At 46.2% G+C, this 25,094-nt stretch overlaps 1 protein-coding gene across 2 annotated transcripts in view; it reads right to left on the bottom strand.

Annotated features, from left to right (window-relative positions):
- ITPRID1 (ITPR interacting domain containing 1) overlaps positions 1 to 24,860 on the bottom strand; it is a 125,201-nt gene extending 100,341 nt beyond the window's left edge. For both annotated transcript variants that reach the window (XM_066238852.1, XM_066238853.1), the window contains exon 1: positions 24,750 to 24,860. In XM_066238852.1, coding sequence (XP_066094949.1) covers positions 24,750 to 24,835 — 86 coding nt within the window. In that variant the 5' untranslated portion in view covers positions 24,836 to 24,860. The remainder of the gene's footprint in view (positions 1 to 24,749) is intronic.
- Between the last annotated feature and the right edge of the window lie 234 nt (positions 24,861 to 25,094).

Below are 25,094 nucleotides of genomic sequence, written 5' to 3'. Positions count from 1 at the left end.
GTTTGAATCCACCCCACGTATTCCCCTAATGGTCCTCCGTGTGTTCCTATTCTGTGAGCACACGATGGAAATGAGAATCTCTCTATTTGCCAAGAGAGCCGAGCTCCATCTCAGAGGCACCGATGGTGGGAACACCTTTCTCAGCGTGAATCGGGCCTTCTACACGGCCAATACTGCCTCACAAGAATACCTGCTATGCACGTTTCAAATAACCTTGACCCACGTTAAAAAATCACAACCAGCATATTTTCAGTTTCAAGTGAAAAACAAAACAAAACCAGTAATGTCGCTGAAACATCTTTCTAGCTGCCATTCCTTTTGCCTGGTACCATTGGTAACCTCTGCCCTCCTTTTGTTTCCAATAGAGCTGATGCCACAACACCTGACGTGATTAACTACGATGCCCACACGGCGGCTTGATTAACTGCAAAGTTCGCTTGCCCTCCTCAGCACCAAGAACTCCCTTCTCAAAGTCACCACGGGAGGCAAGCTGGGCAGTTTCTGCTCCATCAGCGGTGAGGGTCCCCTCCCTCAGGGACGGGCGGCTGTTTGCTGCTGTTGAGCAGGAGCAGCAGAAGGAGGCCTCCTGTCCTCTGCTTCATGTGGGTCCCCAAGGCTGGCATCAAAGGGACCCACAGGATTTCTAGTCCCCCTTAGTGAGAGCACAGACAAGTGAAGGGAAGGGAGATGGAACAGGCAAGCTAAGGATTTTGGAATAGTCTTTCTCTTTTATCTGGAAGGGGCAGACTCAGGTCCTGGGTTATTCCAGATAAATTTCCTATCAAGAGGAACACGGGTGGGCGCTCTGCCTCTGTTCCCATCTTCTGCTCCCTCTGCTTCCTCTCTGCTGGAGGTCAAGGACACATTATAGTGAGTCCCATTGCCAGCCCTCGCTCCTCATTTCTTCTGACAATGGGTGGAAGAATCACTGAAGCTGGCCGAGAGGGCAGTGAGATTTAGGAGACTGGAGAGCTTCCAGTTTCATGGTCAAAGCGATTATCTCACAGGGAAAACCCAAGCATTGCTGCCAGGCTGTGCCCTTTGCTCACGGTGCGACTCGGGGCAAGTGAATTCTCACAGGACTCTGGACTTGACCAAGCTTCCCGATCAACTAACAGATGCTGAATCAACCCACGCCAATCGCTCCATCAGTCAACTCCAGGTATTCCATTCCCAGGCTTTCCTTGTCAGTGACAGGTTTTGCCTGTGGAGTTCTATGTTCTTTCCAATGATATTGACATAGAAAACAGCTCTCCACCCGGGTTCGATTCCCGGCCAGGGCACACAGGAGAAGCGCCCATTTGCTTCTCCACCCCTCCGCCGCGCCTTCCTCTCTGTCTCTCTCTTCCCCTCCCGCAGCCAAGGCTCCATTGGAGCAAAGATGGCCCGGGCGCTGGGGATGGCTCTGTGGCCTCTGCCTCAGGTGCTAGAGTGGCTCTGGTCGCAACATGGCGACACCCAGGATGGGCAGAGCATCGCCCCCTGGTGGGCAGAGCGTTGCCCCTGGTGGGCGTGCCAGGTGGATCCCGGTTGGGCGCATGCGGGAGTCTGTCTGACTGTCTCTCCCTGTTTCCAGCTTCAGAAAAATGCAAAAAACAAACAAACAAAAAAAAACAGCTCTCCAGGGGACTGAATTGGGGACTAAGCTCCACCTTTCCCCTATGGCAACTTGCCCAACCTCTCTGAGTCTCAACTTCCTTATCTAAGAAACAAAAAGTAACGTCTCTCTTATAGATAGTGTCGGAATTAAAAGGCGATGATTATAAAAGTACTTTTTATGTACTTGAATCTATGTAAGCACAATAAATTAAAAATCAATTAATAAAAAAGAAAAAAGAAGTACTTTTTCATCGCGAAAGCAGCTGACACAAGTGTAAGGGATTTCTAGTTTTGTTGCCATCACCCCAGCGCGGCAGGACTCTGGGGGCGGGTGCTTCTGCACAACATGCACGATAAGGAATGTGGAGAGGAAATGGTGGAGACTGCACTCCCAGATGCAAATAGAAAATGAGAGGCTTGGTCATGAAAAAAAATAAAAACCTATTGCACTGGGCAAAGAACACCGAGGGAATAGAACAGTCTTTGAGGGAAGGAGGTTAATGACCACGTCTCAGCCCCGGGAGGAAGTGGGCAGCCTGAGTTCTTTAGAATGGGAAGATTTGACTGGTGATTCAACCAGGGTTCAGAACACACATCATTTCTGCCGATACAGTTACCGTGATGGCATCTTTGGTCGTGTCACCTCTTCCTGAATGACCCTGCCATCATTACTCACTCAGTAAATGCCAGACACACACGTCTTATGTTCTCAGTTCTAGAGTTAGAGCAGTCAACAAAACCAACCGGGACCTGCCTCTCAGGGAAAGGATCATCTAGCAGGAGGAGACAGACAATAAATAACCAGACAAATAAATGGTAAAATGATTCCCAGTGGTTTCTAAGTGTTAGGAAGACAATACAACAAGCGGATGATACCGGGAAGGACCGGTGCAAAGCCCTTCGCATCGGGCGGTAAGGAAAGGCACTCCGAAGAGGTGAAAATCAGACACAAACCGAGAAGGAATCAGCCAGGTGCCGGGAAGGACCGGTGCAAAGCCCTTTGCGTCAGGCGGTAAGGAAAGGCACTCCGAAGAGGTGAGAATCAGACACAAACCGAGAAGGAATCAGCCAGGTGCCGGGAAGGACTGGTGCAAAGCCCTTCGCGTCGGGCAGTAAGGAAAGGCACTCTGAAGAGGTGAGAATCAGACACAAACCGAGAAGGAATCAGCCAGGTACCGAGAAGGAATCAGCCAGGTGCTGGGAAGGACTGGTGCAAAGCCCTTCGCATCGGGTGATAAGGAAAGGCACTCCGAAGAGGTGAGAATCAGACACAAACTGAGAAGGAATCAGCAGGTGAATGGGCGACTCTCTACCTGCCCTTGTCCATCACTCCACTCTTCCCTACGCTGACTCCTTCCCCACTGACTGCCAGGGGGATGTGGCCGAGGGGAGTCCCGGCAGGAGGAGGGAGAGTTGGAGCATTGTTTCTCCTGCTCTTTCCGCACTTAGGGATGGAACCTTTGCAGACTGGTGGGGACCGAGGGCATCCCTGACTGCGGGTCCCGCGGGGTGGCCCCCCTCATGGTCCAGCTCCCAGCCCCAGTCCCTCTGGGATGACAGGTAGCAATGGCCTGAACTGCTGTCACTCTCTAGGTGGCTCCCCTTTCCTGGCCATCGCCCTAAGCCTACTCCTTCCTCTGCTTTTTTCTCAGAGACAGAGAGAGAGTCAGAGAGAGGGACAGACAGACAGGAACGGAGAGATGAGAAGCATCAGTCGTTAGTTTTTTGTTGCGCATTGCAACACCTTAATTGTTCATTGATTGCCCCCTCATACGTGCCTCGACCGTGGGCCTCCAGCAGACCGAGTAACCCCCTGCTCGAGCCAGAGACCCTGGGCTCAAGCTGGTGAGCTTTTGCTCAAACCAGATGAGCCCTCGCTCAAGCTGGCGACCTCGAGGTCTCAAACCTGGGTCTTCCACATCCCAGTCCGATGCTCTATCCACTGTGCTACCGCCCGGTCAGGCTCCTCTGCTTCTTCACTAGAGTAGTCTGCATTAAAAAGCTGGGTATGAATTCTGCTTCTTGCTGGAATCTGAACCAACACACCTTGTGACAATGTAGGGATGGAGTGACCCTGGCAGAGGGAACACCGTGATTTCACCAAAGAGAAGAGGATAATAACGAACCTTTGCGTGAAGCTAGATTAGACAGCATTTCCACGTGTACAATCTCATTTAAATCCCATGACAACATCGAGAGTTTGGGCAGGGATTATTCTCATGGGAAAACAAGGAACCTCAAGTCTAAGAAATAAATGACTTGCCAAAGGGTGATATGGATGGTCAATACCAGAGCCTAACCTCAAATGCTCAAATGCAGGTGTCTGGCCCCAAATCTGGGCTTCCTCCCCCCCCCCAACCCCTGTCACCTAGCAGGCAGGTGGTAAAGAGAATCCAGGGACATGTCCCAGGAACCACATTTCTCATCAGCTTCAGCCACCGCTCACAGGACCTGCCATACTAGCTGCCAGCTAGAATCTTCATTTCAGTCCTAGAGCCTCAGGAACCCCTGAAGTGCAAACACCCTCCCCCCCACGATGAACAGCAACCGAGTCAGTCATCAACTCTTCCTGCCGGAAAGCTGAGTGACTAAGCCAAGAGAGTCGAGCCTGGGGTTTCAGAGCACAGGCGTTCCCTACCTGACTCAAAACACTTCTTTCTACTAAACACATCTAAGAAGTCACAAATACTCTGTTTAAAAAGAACTGGAAATGCTGTGTATTCATAAAAATCATTTGATAAGAAAAAATGCATTGAGAGGATTTTTTTGAAATTCAAATAACGAGTGCATACGTAACGTGTTTCAAAGTTGAGACATTGGTCATACACGGTTCTCTTCAAGTGGGCATGGCTTCGTATTTCTGATGATGCCTTTATGAGCACGACAGCATGCATTTAGGAAAATTTATCCTTAAAATTGAGGTGAGCCACAGAGAAGTCCAATTTCCGGCAGCAGATTGTTCCTCCCAAGACTTCCCCAGGCCACTGTCCCGTGCACTTACCACTTGCAGTTTAAAACATCTATGTACCCCTCTGCAATATACCAACAGTCAGTCCTCCAAGAACTTTCAAGCCAGAACGAACATCTGGATTTTACAACGAATCCTAAAGGTCAGCGGATTCCGAGCGGTAGAAGTAGATGGATAGATGGATGTGTGACGATACGCAGTCACCAAGACACACTGCTCCTGCTGGTGCTGGTGGCCACGGAGAGCTTAGAGGCGTTAGGACCACGGGGACAGCTGCTGAAGGGCGGGCTGCTCTGTGACTCTGGAAGACGTCCACACCGCCCCGAGCACCCATCAGAATGCACTCTGGCTTTTACACCCTCGTGTATCTAGGAAAAGAGATGAGCTCTATAGGACCTCTCTCTCTATCAGGGGCCTCACAGAATTCGTAGAGAATGCTGACTTAGGAGGTTACAATGCACTAAATGCCACTACGATAAAGGGCATCTCAAAAAAAACACACACAAAAAAAAAAAACCTGAGAGAGAGGCCGATTCGGTTTCCCAACGGGAGGAAGTTCCTGACAGACTCACTCTGAGACACATGGGCTTTTCCTGGCTGCATTTAAAATATAACTATGGGGATGAAGTTCTGGGCTATGTGGCAATGGGGGGAAGGGCAAGCTCCAGGGGGGGGCGGGGAACCGAGGAGGCTGCAGTTGTCATGTCTTAGCTACAATCATGGAACCTGTACTCAAGCAAGCTTGGCCAAAAAAACTAAGTAAAAAGGGCTTATTAGAAGGTTTCTGGGGAAGGAAGGAACCAGGGCAGTGTGGAAGGTTCAGGGTCTGGGACCCCTGACTCGGACCACCCCGACTCTCTCTCTCTCTGTCCCTCTTCCCCTTAAATCAGCCCATCTGTTTGGGACTTCATAGGCTCCCAGCGCGCACAAGTTTTCTCCTAGAGGCAGACAATGTGGTCAGAGGTAGCACAAGTTTTCTCCTAGAGGCAGACAATGTGGTCACAAGAGTCACATAGTGGCTTCCTGTGGGTTCCAGAGAGAATCAACAACTTCGGAGAGGTCGCCTGATGAGTTCAGCGCCGTGAACTTCCCATGACCATCCACTAGGTGCCGACAGGTACTTCCTGCCCGGCCTGGTTCCCAGGGTCAGAGACTGTACAAAAATAAGTGACGGGCACGGGGAGGAGCAGCCACGGAAGGCAGTGGAGGAGGCACCCTGCCCAGGCGAAAACAATGCCCAGCACCGCAGCCACAGGAGGCCTGGCAGGTGCAGTTGGCTTGTATCCATTCTGCTTAAAGCCCAAATAATATACAATTCAAAGATAGGGCACATGGTTTGAAGTTGGGACAGATGTCACTGCATTCGAGTGGAGAGCAAGCAGCTCACTGTGGCCTGCAGATGCTGCATGAGGGGCCTGCCACCTCCCATACTCACCTGGTGGCCCCTCTTGGTGGAGTCACACTGCCCTCCTTTCCCGGGCGGGGAGCTGGGCAGGCCCTTTCCCTCCTTGGGCCGAATGCATCTTATTCCTTCTGCTTTACAGGTTTCTTCTCGGCCATCTGCACAGTAAAGACCTCGTCGTTCCAGGGTTTCTGTCCTCAGATAGGGCTTCACCGAGCCCCCTGTTTAAGGAAGCTTGGCTCTCTCCCTTCCCGGAGTATTTTGCTTAGTTTTTATGGTACTTCCCCTTGTTTTTAATTGCTAGATTTGTTGGCGTCCTTGTTCACCTGGCCTCCCTACGAGACTGTAAACTCAGTAAGGGTAGATCCCACATCTGATTCTTTCACACTATACTCCCAGCATCTGTGAGTGTGTCTCACCCAGAGTAGGGGATCACATGCATTTGCTGGATGAACGGATAGACAGATGGATACCCTGTCTGGATAAATGGAGCAGCAAGCAGTGGATCAAAAGCAAAAGTGAAATCCAACCTGAAAGGTAAGGAAGGGGATTCAAAGAGTACATCCCGGTGGGCTGTGCAGGACCCACACAGGGCTGCTATGCTCAAACCACCAGGGGGCGCCATTTGCACGGACTACAATAATAAATAATACCAGGACCCCCCCACCAAAGTTGGTACTGTCTGGACCACATCCTCCCACAGTTTGATTCATCTCCATGTCAGGAACAATTGAATCAATTCCAGAAAACCACAGACCTTTTGAGCTGCCCTAGACTCCAGATAAGTGCTTCTTAAATCATCTGCGACGAAAGACCAGTTTTGTACAATTACTTCCCAACCACTGCTCACCAAAAACATTTGTAAGCTACAATAAAAATAAATTGCTAAATAAGAAAAACAAAAACAACAGAAGACATACAAAACAAAAGGCCAAATCTGTAAATAGATTGAATAGACATAAAATCACTCTGTCCAATTATCATAAAAATATACGTATAAACACTCATAACTTCTATATCTACTAAATCTCCTTGCAGACCGACAGTGATTTGTACGATAGATCAACACTTGTCTGTGAGCCACGCTCAGGGCACCATGGTTTTACACGGTCAGGGTGAAAGGCCAGGCATTAGGCCAGGTGGAGGCCACCCTGCACAGAGTGCGCATGGTGACCTTGTGACCAGAAAGCAGAATGGAGAGAAGGAGGTGAGCTGTGTAAGTTCAGGGTCAAATATTATTGTCATTAAATTTTGAAATCGTGTCTTTTGTGATTTTTATGTATTCATATATATTTTTTAAAAGAATGTTATGTCGAAATAACGGTTTTGATTACCGAGATATTTGGTCCCCCTGAAATTTTACATGCAAGGTGACTCCCTCATTCACCCCTCCCTCGCCCTGGCCCTCAGGAAGAGTTACTGTTATCCACACAGACAATTAGGCTAGGAGAGGTGAATTACTCAACAGGCGAGTAAGTGGCTGCGACCCAAGCGGAGGCCTAACCCGAAGTCCATCCCCTTTTCACTGCACCACACTGCTGCCCATGTGGAGCGTCCACCACTCCTCCGTCCATCCGTCCATCTGTCCATCCATCCACCCATCCAGTCACCACTCATTCATACACTAGCACCGCCATCGGAGATCAACATTAAGCACACGCTCCACAGACAGCTGGAAATGGGTAAGTTAGGAGCAGTCAGTAGGGGACAGGGGACAGACAACCTTGAAGGTGAAGTTGTGCAATATGGATTTCAGCTGGAGGTACTGGGCCTTCCAGAAGCAACATGGCGGCTTTAGTATTTAGAAATACTAAATACTATTATTAGTATTTAGTATATTCTGAGCACAGTGGGTGGCTTGGTAGGGTGGAGTGGGGTGAACCGGAGGCAGGTGCCCGGTTAAGGAACGGAAGGATGCCACATCCCAGGAAAAAGACGAAAAAGAAAGAGAAGATGCTGGTCACCTTGGGGAGAGGATTCTCATCACTGGCATTTTGAGGGTTCAAGAGAAGAATGAAATCACCCCTGGGCCCCACCAAGGGATGAAGGGAAGAGAGAGCAGAGGTCTGTTGGAGAAACTGAACAGAACACAGCCGAGAGCAGGGGCTGGGGAGGGCTGGAGAGAGGTTGAGAATCTGGAGTGAGGAAGATGGGTACGAGGAGCCATGGAAATGGAAGAAACTGGGAGAGGAGGGAGCAGAAGGCAGGCAGCAGCTGCGTGCCCAAGGACAGGAGGAAGGGGGAAGGCGGGTGTGGGCGGAAACAGCAGTCAGATTCTCAGCAGCACTAAAATTGTCCCTGCCACTTGGCACGAGTCGGTTCAGATGTCCCAGATCCAAGAGCCAGGTCCTTTTCCTCATTCATAGAACTGCGCAAATTGGTGAGATTCATGGACCCAAGGATCCCTTGGCAAATATCAGTTCTATTCTCAGGGGTGTTTTAAGCCCTCAAAGCTGTGTTTATTGAAGTGATGACAATGATGAGTTATTTCTGCCAGAGAAAAGAAATTTCTATAAGAAGTTTAGTCTGGCTGAGGAAAAAAAAAAAAGTTCATAAAGCATGTTCAGTTGAACATGTACAATGCCTTTTAGGAAAAACTAATTTAGGATCTAAATTAATACATAATGGGTGCTCCTATGACTCAAAGTTCAGAGACACCAAACAGTCCTCTTTTCATTGTTAACCATTTTAATAATAAAGAAGAGAGAGTCCTGAAACTATGGACTTTACAATACTCTGAAATTTTTTTACCCATATGATGCATTTGTTTTTCATACGCATTATGCCAACTGTTGATTCAAAAATTCTATAAACTAGAAGGAGCAGAAGTTATTATTCCCATTTTGCAGAACTGAAGACTAAGGCCCCGAGTGGTGCAGAGATTAGACCATGGTCACAGAATGCAAGGTGTCAGAGCTGACCCTGGGACGCAGCTCTCTTGACTAACGCTCTTCTTCCCACAGATGTCCACCATTCCCCCCACAGCAGCCTGTGTTGGGGGGCTTCCCCGGAACTGCAGCCTGGTGAGCGAGCATTCCATCGTCCTCTCCCGAAGATCTGCTGAAGGACAACCGTGCAGGAAGATCACAGACTCCCTACAGGAGGCGGCTGCAAAGCAGTGGACTTGGAATCCAAAGGTTTAGACACTCCCACACGGTGTCTTAGGAACGCTGTGCCCTTGGGCAAGTCTCCCTGAGAGTCTCAGCCTTCTTAGCTGACAGCTGGTGGCATTTGTACCTATCTGATTAGACTGCTGTACAGCGTCATTACGCAGCAGAAAGGGACGGGACATAGGATCCAGCAAGTGTGACTGGAGAGACATCCTCGTGAAGAGAGACAGGTGCAGTGGCCCCAGAGGCTCACCGATTCCCTTCTGATGGCTTAGCAGGGGGAGGGAACTCACTGGGCCAGGGACCAAAGCAGACGGTCATAGGGCTCCAAGGCACCGCCTTGCTAATGAGGACACTTCCCTGCCAGAAAGTTTCTACAGTTATACAGTCACTCCTACCTCACCCTTCTAAACACTATAGAGCTTCAGCGGGGTGGACGCTTTCTCTCCACCAGAGCTGTTTTATGGTACACCTGACCTTGGCACCTTTCCCTGGGATAAGAAACTTTGGTAAATCCTGAACATTCTACTCACCTGCTGCCTGTACTTATTTCACAGTCCCCCAGGTTATATCTGTACCACAGGGCCTTAGTCACATGTGTGTCTATGCCTTGGTTGCAGAGCACAAAGGCATTATTATCACGAAGCTAACATTCCTGTGGACGAGGCAGACAAGGAACAAGTGAGGAAAATGCACTTTGCTACTGCCTCCTGCCATCGGGGCTGAGACTGTCCCAGGCTTGAATCCGGGCGGGTGATCTGCGACTGTCATCCGGCTATGTCCGACTCCTCACCTGGCTGCTCTCAGCTACAGAACAGCCTCACCTGACATCGACAGGCTTGGTGACTCCCCTAAACCTCTCTCCCTAGCTCAGGTCTCCCTTCGGACCACCGGACTCATCCTTTCCATTGATTCCCGGACGTCTCCCATGTACTCCTGCCGCATGACTCCTCCGCCTATAGAGTCACCATCGATTCTGCTGCTCGGGCGAAGGACCAGCAACCAATCAGCCTTGATCTTTCCCTCGGGCTCCCTCCCTACAACCGAGCGGTTGGTCATCAGGCCCTGTCGAGTCCTGCATATCTGGCCTCGTCGTCTCTCCCTCCACACCCCCTCTGCCTTAGATCCAGCCCCTACATCTGGGCGCGTGCTCACTGCAGTGTGCCGCCAGCTCCCTGTGGTGGCCGGTTCCTCCGTTCTCCCTCACCCTGCGCCACTGTGGTCTTCCTAAAGCTTGCGTTTAAGAGGTTACTCTCCAGTTGCTGAAAGCTCATGGAAAAGGGCCCGCCTCCCAAGAACGGCCTGTCCCCCCCCCACCCCCCATCTCTCCTCTGACATCTCTCTCCAGAAGTGGCCTGGGCTCTGCCCCACTAAACTCCTCACCATCCTCCAAATTTAACTCGCCATTCTGAGACCTGTGGATCTGCAAACCCTTCCTGGAGTGCCCCGCCCTCCCGTCAGCCTGAAGAACCCAACCTTCTACCAAGAGCCAGCCTCCTGTTGCCGCTAAGTGTGCTTAGTGTAAAAAATGTCTTAAAATATAGAAAAGTATATCTTAATGTATCTTCTTTACATGCCTATTTCCCCACTAGACAGTGAACTCCTTAAAGAGCTCCCTGTATCCTTAGGGCCTAGAACAGGGGTCTCAAACTCGCGGCCCGCCAAACAATTTTGTGCGGCCTGCAGACTAATCCACGAAGTTCAAAATATTTTGGATAAAATTTAGTAAGCCTAAGGGCCTACTTGTATTTTTCATTTCTCTAGCATCCTAGCTAGATATTAGCTTAGTTAACAGCAGTTGTGATGCGAACTACAGTTTCTGGTCGTTTTGTGACACTGAGTAAACTGCATGTACGATTGTGCTTGTTGTACTGATTTTTTTTTGTTTTCAACTGCAGTGAGAAAAGTGTTGCGTAACAGTTGCCTTTTGTAGATCTAGTGCGGCCCCGCCGAATGGCTGTGATCTTGCTCTGCGGCCCACATGCTGAGTTGAGTTTGAGACCCCTGGCCTAGAAATTGACAGTTAATAAAAATAACAACGAATACCATTCCATAGTGCCTCCTCTGCTCCCGGCACAGCAAGTGTGTGCATGCGGCTGTGCGCACTCATACGCAGATATATTTAAGTAATCTTCATGAGCACCCTGTGAGATGGATGCTCTCATTATTCCCATTCGACAGATTTAAAAAACGAAGGCAAATATCTTAACTGACAAGGCAGGTATCACACAGGTAGCACGTGGCAAAGCTGAGTTTCGAACTCAGAACCCGAACCCTTGCTCTGTAGTGCTCGGCTTTAGTGCACCGCCCAGGGCGTCCTGCAAACTCTGAGTGTGGCTGGCTGACCGAGGCAGCAACCACAAGGCAGGAGGGGAAGAGGAAGACGAGGACGGGCCAAACCGAGAGGCCAAGAGCTGTGATGCAGCTTCACAAAGGCACAGTGGCAGGCGACACCAGAGTGTCTGTCAGGTAGAAACGATGAGGAAGTGGTGTAGATGGCAGGAGCAGCGTGAGCCGACCAGGCTCCGGTAAGACCGCAGCACTTTTTTTTTTTTTTTTTTTTGTATTTTTCTGAAGCTGGAAACGGGGAGAGACAGTCAGACAGACTCCTGCATGCGCCCCACAGGGATCCACCGGCATGCCCACCAGGGGCGATGCTCTGCCCACCAGGGGGTGATGCTCTGCCCCTCCAGGGCGTCGCTCTGTCCCGACCAGAGCCACTCTAGCACCTGGGGCAGAAGCCAAGGAGCCATCCCCAGCGCCCGGGCCATCTTTGCTCCAATGGAGCCTTGGCTGCAGGAGGGGAAGAGAGAGACAGAGAAGAAGGAGGGGGGGGGTGGAGAAGCAAATAGGGGCTTCTCCTATGTGCCCTGGCCGGAAATCGAACCCGGGTCCCCGCACGGTCAGGCCGACGCTCTACCGCTGAGCCAACCGGCCAGGGCCAAGACCGCAGCACTTTTAAGGGAACAGCATGGAGTCAAGCAAGCATGCTGCAGAACCACAGGGCAGTATTTAACCCGAGTGAGGGAAGGGCCCCCTGGGAAGCTAAACGTCTTCTTGTCACCTGGGGTTTTTCTCAGGCCTGCGTTAGGGGGACGTTGGCCTTTCTTGCCCCCCCCCTTTCAAAAACAGTGTGAAAAATTATATTTTGCAACTGCATTAGCATAAAGATGAATGCATTAATATTCTATATGAGAATATTTATTCAACCTAAAGTTCACTTTTCTCTCCTGACATTTCAAGAAATGTAACACGGGCCCTGGAAGTCTTGTGGGTCCTAAAAAAAAAACACTGGTGTAGTGGACGCTGTCCTTGGTTCGGAGTCAGAGGCACTGGTTCTGGTCTCGGCTTTACCGTTCCACAGCATGTACCCTTGAGCATGGTGTTGAACCATGCCGAACATCAATCACTTCTTGTACCCGTCAGCACGGGCGGCCATGACAAAATACCGTTGACCGGGGACTTAACCAACAGAAATTTCTTTCTCATAGTTCTGGATGCTACAAGTCCTAGATCAAAGTGTCAGCTGATTCCTTCCCTGATAAGAACTCTCTTCCTGGCTTGTAGGTGACTGCCATCTTGCTGTGTCTTTACCTGGCCTTTTCTTGGAGCATATGCAAGGAGAGAAAGAGGTTTCCCTCTTCCTCTTCTTATAAGGCCACTAATCTCATCATGAGGGCCTCACCCTCATGAACTTATCTAACCCTAATGACCTCCCAAAGGCCCCGTCCCCAAATACCATCACATTGCAGGGTAGGGCTTTAACATTTTCAGTTTGTGATGACACAGTTCAGCCCATAATACCTCTCTAATCCAAGAAGTGGGCACAATAGAATATTTTGAGAATAAACTATAATTTAATAAGTACATATATATAAATATAAAATCTTAAGACACTTTTATAAAGAGTGGATAATATCTGGCTTTAAATGGATCCGTTTCTTAGATTTTGGCTTTGTTCCTGCTTCGGTGGCCTGTCTCCTAGCATGTGACAAACTGAGCTCAGATATCTGACTTCTCATCTGCTCTTTCTCCAGACCAAGCGCAGAGCTGGCTGGTGGGAGGGGTCCAGCCTGCCTGTTCGCCAGGCTGGACCCAAGCAGGGCAGGAGAAGGAGACAAAGGCACGAGGCCACACACCAGCACCGGTGTCCAGCCTAATGGTGCTGAGTCTGAATGGAATGTAGGTTTGGTAAAAAGAAAATGGCCAAAATAAATAGGCCTCTAGGAGCCAGAGCAGAACAAGGAGGCGGAGAGGGTGGCCAAGGAGAGCCAGAGATCTTCCCTCCTTTCCCAGAGCTGGTTTGCTCCTCCTCTCCCGTTTCCACATGCCACAAACACAGAAACTGGGAAAAAACTACCTAAGAGGCAAGAAGAGATTTGTTTGTACAATTTCCTAATAAAGCTGTAAAAGTCGGCCTGATCCTAGTCAGCTGAGCATCTCCCTCCACCACTGTCGGGCAGGGTAGGACGAAAAGCATTGTGGTGAGGAAGTTTGGGCATGGATTTCATCGCTCCCCAAACAGTTCTGAGCAATAGGAGGGGAGGAATTACGACGGAGTTTGAAAACTCACACAACCACTCCGAAACGATCACGCAGGGACGGTCACAGGGGAAGGCAGCAACGCCGTGATTCCTCCTTGTTTTACACTACAGGACTGCAAAGGGAGTTGAAGGAGATTAATTACATTCCTGGCTAATCAATGCGAAGACATATTTTTCTGCTTCTCCATCTCATAATTTTTATTTCATCTAGTTTGGGCGTTTTTTTTTTAAGGTTGCCAGATGTCCCCGTTTCAGTGGGACAATCCTGCCTTTCGAAGGTATGTCCCATCTGCTCTTGAAAATATTTCTGTTCACTGCTCTCTCGTGGACCGTAGGGTTTTAGAGCTGCCAGCCAGAGTGTGTGGCTGCCGGAGAGAAGATGATAAATTATTGTAACAGCATAAAAAAAAAAAAATCACTCACATCCACCACTGCCCTACCTTCGCGATGCTGTGAATTAATTTTGCAAGAATCTCGGCCATGAAAGGTGAATCACCAAATCTCCATCTGGGGATCTGAGGCCCCTTCCACAATGGCTTTGTGAAGACAGAAGATGTAGGCAGGGCAGGAAAGAATGTGTGAAACGATTCCTGGACTTGCTGTCGGAACAGCTGGCTCGACCGTTTTCCAGAAGGGCAACTTTGGGCCGGCGAGTTAAGAGAAGAAACTGGTTTTGGAGCACATACTGTCTGTCTATCTGACTTGATGTTAGGAATTTTCAATAAGTATCTGATCAACTACTACAGTAACGCTGGGGTTTATTCCCATTTTATAGACAAGGACGGTAAGGCTCAGGTGCACTGAACCCAGAACCCCACGGTGCCCTGCCCCATGCTCTCTGTCCTACAGGTGACTCACTTTCTTCCTCCAGTAAGCAGAAATAATAGTAATCTGTCCCTTGCAAGACTGGAATCAGAAGCTGGTCACGAAGTTATCTACAGGCTACCTCCGGGGCTTGTATCACGGAGGTGGGGGAACTTGTCAGTTAAAGTCCTCTCTGTGGGAGGTTTTATTTATTTATTTATTTGTTTATTTATTTATTTACAGGGACAGAGAGAGAGTCAGAGAGAGGGATAGACAGGGACAGACAGGCAGGAATGGAGAGAGATGAGAAGAATCAATCATTAGTTTTTCGTTGAGACACTTTAGTTGTTCATTGATTGCTTTCTCATATGTGCCTTGACCACGGGCCTTCAGCAGACCGAGTTACCCTTTGCTTGACCCAGAGACCTTGGGTCCAAGCTGGTGAGCTTTTTGCTCAAGCCAGATGAGCCCACGCTCAAGCTGGTTACCTTGGGTCTCGAACCTGGGTCTTCCGCATCCCAGTCCGATGCTCTATCCACTGCGCCACCTCCTGGTCAGGCTCTTTGGGAGGTTTTAAAAGCACCAGTTCCACGGAGCAAATGTTCTTAGTGCTGGTCTAAGTACTTATTTTTCGCTCCACAAGACACAGGTTTTTTCCCCCAAAAGTGGAGGGAAATGCCCATGCGTCTTATGGAGTGAAAATTACGATATTTTATTAAATATTTTAACACACTATTTGGTTCAGAATATGTTTTTTTCTTATTTTCCTCCTTAAAACCCTAGGTGTGTCTAATGGTCAGGTGCGTCTTATGGAGCGAAAAATATGGTACTTTTAAACTTGACCTCAGCCTAGGTGTGAAGGCCAGCACTGTCCGAGAGAAGCTAGGTGAACTCGGGTCACTGGCAGCAAATGATCTTCATCCTTTGTATCCCTACCCTCCTCACATCTCCGAACTGAGGCATCGAACCGCCCGTCTGTCACCAGAACAGCTGCACGCACCACATTAGAACAGCGGCCGTACCTTACTGAGAGTGAGTCGACCCTATTTATTTGAACAGAACAAACCCAGGAGAGCAGAGCAGAGGCCAGCCTGGGCAAACACTGACGGTGACTGACGTCCCAGACGAGGGGGACAGGTCTGGGAGAGAGACACTGCAAGGGGCACTGTGTCACCAAGCGGTGAAGGAGAATGCCCCGGAGCCCTGTGGGAAAGTCACCGAGTGGTTCTTTAATAGAGATGGCAGCGTTTCCAGCACACCAATAGCCCGCTGTTTCCTCCAGGCCCACGGCCTCGTTGACAGAAAGGCCTCAGCGGAAGGTGAGCGGCCAGCCTCCCCGTGGGCCTGTGTCCGTGAGTCTAAGTAACAAACGCGCACGTGGGGCAGAGATCCTGACATCCTGCTCGCTCGCCGGCCGTCATCGCTGTGGACGCCGGCTGGCAGTGAGCGCGCCACACCGCCCACGCAGCTTGTCGCCTTCCCCCTGCCCGTCCCAAAGGCATCCTCTCCCAGCGACAGGGGGGGGAAATGCCGTTCTCAGAGCTCAGTTCTCTGTACACATCCCCTTCCCCACCTCTCTCTGTCGCTTACTCGGGGTGAGGGGATTTTAACCTTAGGAACTAACTGTAGGAGTGCTTCCGGGGTCCGTAAACCTTTGCAATCTTTTCAAAAGTATACGTACGTATGTATTGATATGTCGCATCAGATTCTCAAAGGGATCCGTGATATCAAAATAATTAAAAACTAACCCTTTCTCTGGTGCCACGGGGTCAAACATAGCACTCTGGGTGGGAAGTAGGAACGCCAGCACATGGTCGTGGAGAAAGGAGTCATTTCTGATCCGAATTCCCTATATGGCCACACGCATATTGCCTTAGCTCCAAATTTCTGTTTTTTCAGCTGTATGATGGGCCCAGTCTGTCTCTCACAGCCTCTGCAGCCCCTCATTTGTCTTGCGACTGGTGCCCCAGGCACAGGGGTTTCCTACCGGTTCCCAGTATTCCACAGCTTGTCACGTCCTAGTTTCTCTACCTCTGACCTCTCATCCTCCTCCTAGCGCAGTACTGGCATGCCAGCATCCCTTCCCCCCATGTAGCCCAGGGAGCAATGGCTTCCCCATCCACCACGGGTGACCGGCAGCAGGAGTGAAGGAAGGTAGGAGTCCATGAAGATTCAGCTCGTCTGAATCCCCACACACCTGGCCCCCTTGCTATAAAAAGAAGAAATGAGCTCAGCAGACATGGGTCTCTAAGGGAATAGAGAGGGTGGGGGTGTGATGCTGCCCTACAGCCTCCCAGTTTTTCGTGTACAGAGCGCCACGTGGGCAGTTTATTGTCACAGGGATGTAAAGGACAGGACAGGGAATACAGTCAATAATATTGCAACTACTCCCTATGGTACCAGGTAGGCACTAGACTTATTGGGAGGGGGGGGGGTCACTTTGTAAATTATATAAATGTTTAACTTGAAACTAATATAAAATAATATTGCATGTCAACTGTAATTGACAAGTAAAAATAAATAATTAAAAGTTCTTGGTTTAGGGGGGAAAATAGATTTCTAGGTACTACCCACAGAGATTCTCATCCCGTCTGAGATGGGGCAGTGGAAAGTGCACTTTTCAGATGTTCCTAGGTGGTCCTGCAAGGCTTGGTTTGGTCAGGGTGGGTGGGGGCCAGACTTCACTGGTCGAAAACACAAGGACAGCCTCTCTTTCCTGAGACTGGAAACAGACAGAACAACTAAGAACCGTTGGATTTCCTTGAATGTCCTCTGGGTGGCGCTGTACAGAAACTTCAGAGAAACATAAGGTGGTCCATCTCTGGACTCCCGAAAACTCAGGCCTGGCCCCCAGGTGGGTTCAGGATTGCCAACACCAGGAATTTATACAAGGTCATGTCTAGCAAGTATGAGGTTCTCATCCAGTTTTCTCTGCTCATCCTCCTGATTTGGGGGAGAGAGCACTGTTTCAATGTGGGGAAGATGCATCTGGTCCCCACAGAACTTGTCCACTTCTCACACAAAACAGAAAGATGAAAATGGCTGGGGGTCCAGGTACTGGCCTAGTTACTTTCCTCCTTGACTGCTATTTTTAACTATAGAACTAATGTACGTTTTGGTGGATGATTTTTTTAAAAAAAGCATATAAGCAAAAATAATTTTTTAAAGTCACCTAAAATCACACCACCCACAAATAACCACTGTTAACATTTAGCGCATATCCTTAAAAGAATACTCTTTAGTAGAATGCTTTTTCTGACTTGACAGTATGACAAGAATGTTTTCCAGGCTAATAACCATCTTTAAATCATTATCACGTTGAAAAGTTACATAGTATCATAGTATTTCATTTATAGATGAACCATGGTTTACTTACCCAATTCTATGTTGTGGGACATTCAAGTTCTCTTTTTCTCTCTCTCCTTCCTCCTTCTCCTTTTTAAGTGTCTTTGACTTTTATGACCAACTCCATCATCCTTATAGATAGATACCCAGTGTTCCCTTTATACACTTGCCCAATAGTTCCCTATCACATAAATTCCTAGAAACAGAATATCTGGGAAAAGTATTATATACAGAAAAGGCATTGGAAGGTAATACACCAATATTTTGATGCAGGGAGAAATTCTAAACTTTGATCTACCCCCCAACCTCCCCACCATCTGTGATAAGAATGGGGTGGAGCCCAGGTGGGAGCTTTATGGGGACTCTGGAAATGAAAGACTAGTCCCCCCTCCCCTGCACCCAGCAAAATCACAGCCTTAGCTGTGGACTGATGAGAACTACTGTCTGTCTCTGTAGCTTCTTCTCGGTTTTGAAATGTTGCTCCCTCTGCTTTCCTCCATAATGAATATTTGTAACTTGTTAAACTGTTTGTGCCCTTTGTGCCCTTTCATAACTAAGGTAAGTATCAATTAATGAACTGGTTACAATGAGGCAGGCATAGCAAACACTGTCAGCAGGAAGGCACTGATTACACAGGTGCATTAGGAATAAAGGGCAGACAGTTCTTACCCCACGATGCAGAGCCAGCTGTCTGCGTGTAAGCTGTGTTTGCCGTTCACTGGTTAAAAAACACCTGTAAGTATCATTAGAAATACCTATCTAAACTGGGGGAGGCCAACTGTGTGATGAGAGTCAGCTTGAACGAAGCAGAATGGTCGTGCATGAGAGGAATGATATGGGATTTGATCCCAGTACACCTCCACCCCGCCACACTGCCGGCTGTGTGACCTGGGATAAGTCAAACACACTCTCAGAGCTTTGGTTCTTTAGTTTGTTAAATGGTGATGTTAATACTTATCCTCTTGGTAAATAAAATTCATTAAAAAATGAGTTGCCATTCCCCTGCCCTGTATGTCCTCAATCCTCAACCCAGGTTAATGCAGAACACAGTTAAGACTATTCCTAAAATGATGCTCTCTGTTAAAGTGGAGCTCCCTAGCCCACAGCCTCGAAACTGAGCCATCCTGACTTTTTTCACCGCCTCTACCAGCACCTGGGTCCAGAGTTCTCTCCATGGAATTCACTCGGAACTAGACTTCCTCCCTCCCAGCCTGTAGCTTTAGCTCTGCTAAGTATCACATTGGTTCCCTTATTTGTCCAGGGTGGGTGCCAACACAGTCATATGTTTTAGAGTGCCTTTTAGAAGTAATTAATTGGTGCTCAGAAATACCATCACTTTATGTAAATGTTTCCTTTACTTGACAATAGTAAAAAGCAACAAAGTCGTTGCTCTTAAAATATATATTCCATGAACTCTGAATTTCCAAAGACTAATTCACTTGGTTTGAATAAAACCATGTCCAATACTTAATCTTTTCTTTTAGCAAGTCTCTTTCTCTATGAAAAGTAAAAATTTGTTGCCTGACCCTTAAGCTAGATCAGACAAGCTTTTCTTTTTCCTTTGTTTTTTTCCCCTAGAGATCCAGCCTCCAGAAAGCCCTAAGTCTATTTTATAAGCACCTGAAACTTGAATATCTCTTGTAAGCTGCAGGTCCATAAGTTAATTGTTAATATAACAATTTACAACACTCAGGAAGTTTTGTTTGCTTACAGACTGCTAAAAGCTGGTCCTGCCGACAGGGTCTGATATCTGAAGACAGCTTTCCAACTAGAACTGGCCACTGAATAACAATGACACTGAGAGCAGGGGCAGTAACAGTCACTTAGCACCACCTCAAATACCTCAAGAACAACAGAGGCTAAGCAATCAAGTATGTCTTACAATCATGAAGACAGAGTCTTTTATGACCACTTTCTCCGACATTCTATTTCCACATGCAATTCCTCTTTAATAGTAGAGAGGCCCAATAGTTTTTAAATTGTTGACATTTAGATTATGGCCTAATCTATGTGTTACCCTAGAAAATGTTTCGTCATTTCCCTTGGTGTCTGTAGCGCACTGCGGGTTCTCCTCCCTCCGCTGTGGCCCCTTCTCACACACACAAGCACGCCTGTCCATTCTGCAGGGACCAGCCACTGGCCTCTTCTCTCTCCCGTGTCTCTCTGCCAAGTCCATGGCCAAGACTCCAACCACCAATCATGCACAGAGGACTTTTAACTTCACATCTCCAGACCACAGCTTTCCTTTGACCTCCAAATGTATGTATGTAACCGAAAGATTACTTATTGCAGCTCCTTTTAGATATTTCAAGGAAACTTTGGTTTCAACTTTTCTTGTGCTTCTGAAATCAAACTTAGGATCTTCTCACCATGATCTTTTATCAGTGTTTCCTTTGTCGGTGAGTGGCCAGAACTCACCATGCTTGGCACATGACGCTCCCTCTTACATATTTACACGTGTTATACAGATCTGTTCATGCATAAATATATGTGTGCATGTATCCAAAATGGCGCCTATGTCAAAATGAATCCTTCTTTATCACTTGCTAAATGTCAGGGTCTTGATGAGCATTTTCATTTATGTACTGAGGTAAATAAAATCACTTATTTAAAAAACAAACTTGGTCTTCAATTCTGCACAAGTTAAATATTTAACTCAGCACACACTGCAATTCCTTCCATCATAATTACTGTAATTATAGCCTGGGTTGTCATCCGTCATTACAAACTGGTTGAGCTTTCTTTTTAGACTTCTTCTTTTCTTACTCAGTGGACAGCTGCTACACTGATGTTTTTCTGATGGAGTCACACCCTTAATTTTACTGCTACCGCAGGTCAACTATCAGACTATGTCCTAGTCTAAAAACAAGGATGAGAAGGGACTATATCTACTGTTTTACTTGTTTAAGTAGAAGTAAACAAGGGAGGCAGGTGTGTGGGGATTCAGACGAGCAGGTGATAAAAACATTCCAAGTACCCCGTTTCTCACTTTCATCCAGATGTAACCCTCAAGGGCAACTTCATCTTTCCAAACATTCTCTAAATATGTAATTTCTCATTTACCTCCAGCACCCATACCCAAGATCAGCTCCATAATTTGTGAGGTCCAGTGAAAAAGGAAAAATCTCAAAACAGCGACAACCAAGCATTAAATTAAATTTGGGGCCCTTCTAAGCATGAGGTACAAGTCACACACCCATGGAACAGATTGTGCCTATAGCTTTTTTTTGGGGGGGGCAAGAGAAACAGAGAGAGGAACAGATAGGGATAGACAGATAGGAAGGGAGATAGATAAGAAGCATCAATTCTTTATTATGGTAACTTAGTTGTTCATTGATTGCTTTCTCATATGTGCCTTGATCTGGGGGCTTTAGCCAAGCGAGCCACCCCTTGCTCAAGTCAGTGACTTCGGACTCAAGCCAGCAACCTTTGGGCTCAAGCCAGCGACCTTGGGGTCATGTCTATGATCCCATGCTTAAGCCAGTGATCCCCACACTCAAGCTCATGAGCCCGTGCTCAAGCCAGCGACCTCGGGGTTTCTAACCTGGATCCTCTGGGTCCCAGATCAATGCTCTATCCACTGCACCACCACTTGGTCAGGAATGCCTATAGCTTTTATAGAGTTTTCTTTCAATTTGTTATACTCCAAACAACCTGCCTCCAATTCTTCTAAAATTTTCATACTTTCTTTAGCTTTTTCTATTATAATCACCTGTTATTCACTCATTCAACAAACTCTAAAGCAATGGCTTCCATATACCAAAATCTTGGCTAAATGTTGGAGATGAAGAGATAAATAGGTAATGAATCTTACCCTCAGGGGCCCAAAATTATTCTCCAGAGGACTGCAGATACTAACCTTCGAGCTGCAGTTCCTTCATGAGATAACTAACTTCATCTAGTTGTGGTTGAAGAAGATATATTCTATGATACGTATCTTTTAAAATTATTGACATTCAGTTTGTGGCCATACAGAAGTTCTATCCTGGAAAATATGCCATCACATAAGAAGAATATGTATGATGTTGTTAGGTAGACTGTATATGTCTATTAGATCTAGTTGGTTCATTGTGTTGTAAAACTTCTCTGTGTCCTTACTTATCTTTTGTCTGGTTGTTCTTTCCATTATTGAGAGTGAGTTTTGAAGTCTCCAACTATTATTTCAAACTTGTGTTTCTCCATTCCATTCTGCCTGCTTTTGCTTTATGTGTTCTGATGGTTTGTTATTCGGTATGTAAATGTTTATAACTGTTATATCTTCTTGCTGTATTGAATCTTTTATTAATATATAGTATCTCTTTGTCTCTTGTAAATTTTAAAGTCTATTTTGTCTGATATTAGCATAGACACCTTTGCTCTTTGTTAACTATTTGCATGAAATATTTCTTCCATCTGTCCACTTTCAATCTATTTGTGTCTCCTGTAGACAGGCTATAATTGAATCACTCCTTTTTTTTTTTTATCCATTCTGCCAATCTCTGCCTCTTGATGGAAGAGTTTAATCTATTTACATTTAATGTGATTACTGATAAGGAGAGACTTCTGCCATTTTACAATTTGTATTCTGTAGGCTTTATCTTTCCTTTCCCCTCGTTTCCTTCTTTTGTGTGCATATTGTCTTCTTTTGTGTTTAGTTGATTTTTTTTGGTAGTGAAATATTTAAATTTTTTTTCCTTATTTCCTTTTGTGTATATTCAATAGCTATTCTCTTTGTAATTTCCATGGGGTTACCTTTAACATCCTAACGTTATAACACTCTAATTAGAACTTGTACCAACTTAATTTCAAAAACAAAAACTCCTTTACAGCCACATGCTCATCTCTTTTAGTTTTTGAAATCACAAAATTACATCCTTATATATTATCGTGTGCCCTAAAACATAAAAATAATACTTATTTTAAATGCATTAGTTTCTTTAATTATGTTTTAAAAAGTAGAGTTACAAACCATTGCTATAATAACACTAGCTTCTATAATTGCCCATTATTTTACCTTTATTGATATCTCTATTTTCTCATACAGCTCTGAGTTATCGTCTGATGTCTTTCCACTTTATCCTGATCTCTTGGGCATTTCTTGCCAGGCAGTTCTAGTGGTAATGGACTTCTTCCACTTTTCTTTTCTTTCTTTTTTTTTTTAATCTGGGAACTCTTAATTTCTTCCTCTCTTTTGCAGGTCAGTTTTACTAGATATAGTATTCTTGGTTAATAGGTTTTACTTTTAGCCCCTTGAATACATTTACCTATGGTCTTCCAGTTTCCAAAATGTCGATGAGAAATCTACTTAAAATCTTACTGAGGAGCCCTTACATGTGACAAATTATTTCTTGCTCCTTTCAAGATTAATTTTTGACCATTTGATTATACTATGTCTCCGTGTGAGTCTGAGTTCATCTTACTTGGAATTCACAGAGCCATTTGGATATTTATATTCATACATTTCATCAAATATGGGGAGTTTTGAGCCATTATTTCTTCAAATATTCTCTCTTGCTCTCATTTTCTCTCTCTTCTACACCTTAGACTCCCACAATGCATATGTCGGTACTTCCTACTCCTCCAGCTTTCCAAAATGCTCTTTTTAGCCATAGTTCTTTAAAATTTATGTTAACTTTTGATAAAAGTCCGCATACCAGCTTTTGCAAAGGTAATAAAGGAGATATAAAAATGTCCTGAAGAGGCAACAGAGTCCAGCGGAAAGAGCAAGAAACTAGATTTTCAGTCCTTTTTGTCGAGAGCAGCCTACCCAATAGAATGTGAACTGTGTACGTAATTAATATTTTAGCTGCCACATTAAAAAAAAAGTGCAAAGAAGTGGGTAAAGTTAATTTAATATTTTTAAAATTCAATATATCTAAAATATTATTTAACATATTGATATATAATTTACTGTCAAAATATTTACATTATTTATACTAAGTCTTTGAATCCGATATGTATTTATGCTTACAGCACATCTCAATATAGATGTTAAATTTTTCTCAGAAGCAACTGGTCTGTAGATTTCGTAAAGCTTACACTTATGAAAGCAGATTAACAGAGCCAAGTTGCTCTAGACACACTTAAAATTTTCCAATAACTGGTCAAGTATCAGTTTTTAAATTTAAATTAATTAAAATGAAATAAGATGAAATAGGACTGTATGTATATAAATTTAGAGTCTGACCTTGGAAGAGGTCAGTGACCATGTTGAAAATCAGGTTCTCCAGGTAAATCATGAGATGACTACATTAGTTTATCTCTTATGTCACTTGAGGTTCTCTCACTTAACAATTCAAAATGACAAAAACAAAACAAAACACACACACACACACACACACAAACCCCACAATCCTTCATAACTGCAGAGCATCTCAGAATCTTCCCTTCACAGCCTTGAGTAATCTCTGGGCTGATTTCCACATCAGTGCGTGTTAGACATTTCTGAAAGTGTTTCAAAACCTTAGTACACTAATCATAAGTTAAACAGACTCCCCACAGATTCTAAAAATATATATATATTTTTGTTATATTAACCTTGACGTTAACGTATTCCTCAAATACCTTTGCTTTTTGTGTTATATACCGAAGTGTGTGCCCCTAAATTTTTGGAAATGTGCAAGGAGACTGTGCCAGCATCAGCGAGACCTGGGAATACAACCCAACCCGAAGCCAACTGCTTCCCGCCACCGTTCCTCATCTGCTCGAGGACGGCAGCTCTCCACCTCCACGGGAGCTTGTTTTCCACTTCACCTACCTGCCCGTACGAGTTAAAATTAACTTCAGATTTTCTACATTGTCTAAGAAGCCGAGAAAGCCAGTTGAGAATGGCAGGCGGGCCGCTTCCATTTCATATAACTACGTACAAGAACAACCTATAAACGGACCACTCTATCAATTCCAAAAATTCTTATATAAACCGTCTCACTCGAATATCCAACACTCTTGTCAATATGAATGACAGTGAAAGAGGATTTTAAAACCATGTAGCTACTGACCTGTGGTGGCGCAGTGGATAAAGCGTCGACCTGGAAATGCTGAGGTCGCCGGTTCGAAACCCTGGGCTTGCCTGGTCAAGGCACATATGGGAGTTGATGCTTCCAGCTCCTCCTCCCTTCTCTCTCCCTCTCTCTCTCCTCTCTAAAATGAATAAATAAATAAATAAAAATTAAAACAAAAAAGATTTTATAAAAAAAAATAAAAAAACATGTAGCCAGCAAATCGAAGCACCTGTATGATAAACAACAGTTTTCTCAATCTTAGTCCAGTGCTCCAATAGCATCTCTCTGACTCTCCCGTTTCAGGTTGCTTCTGCAGCTAGCACGACAGTAATTCCACTTAGT

Source organism: Saccopteryx bilineata, chromosome 7 (genome assembly GCF_036850765.1).
Source record: "Saccopteryx bilineata isolate mSacBil1 chromosome 7, mSacBil1_pri_phased_curated, whole genome shotgun sequence".
Lineage (NCBI taxonomy): Eukaryota > Metazoa > Chordata > Mammalia > Chiroptera > Emballonuridae > Saccopteryx > Saccopteryx bilineata.
The sequence above is the reverse complement of the archived record's forward strand: the minus strand, read 5'-3'. Positions and strand labels throughout refer to the sequence as shown.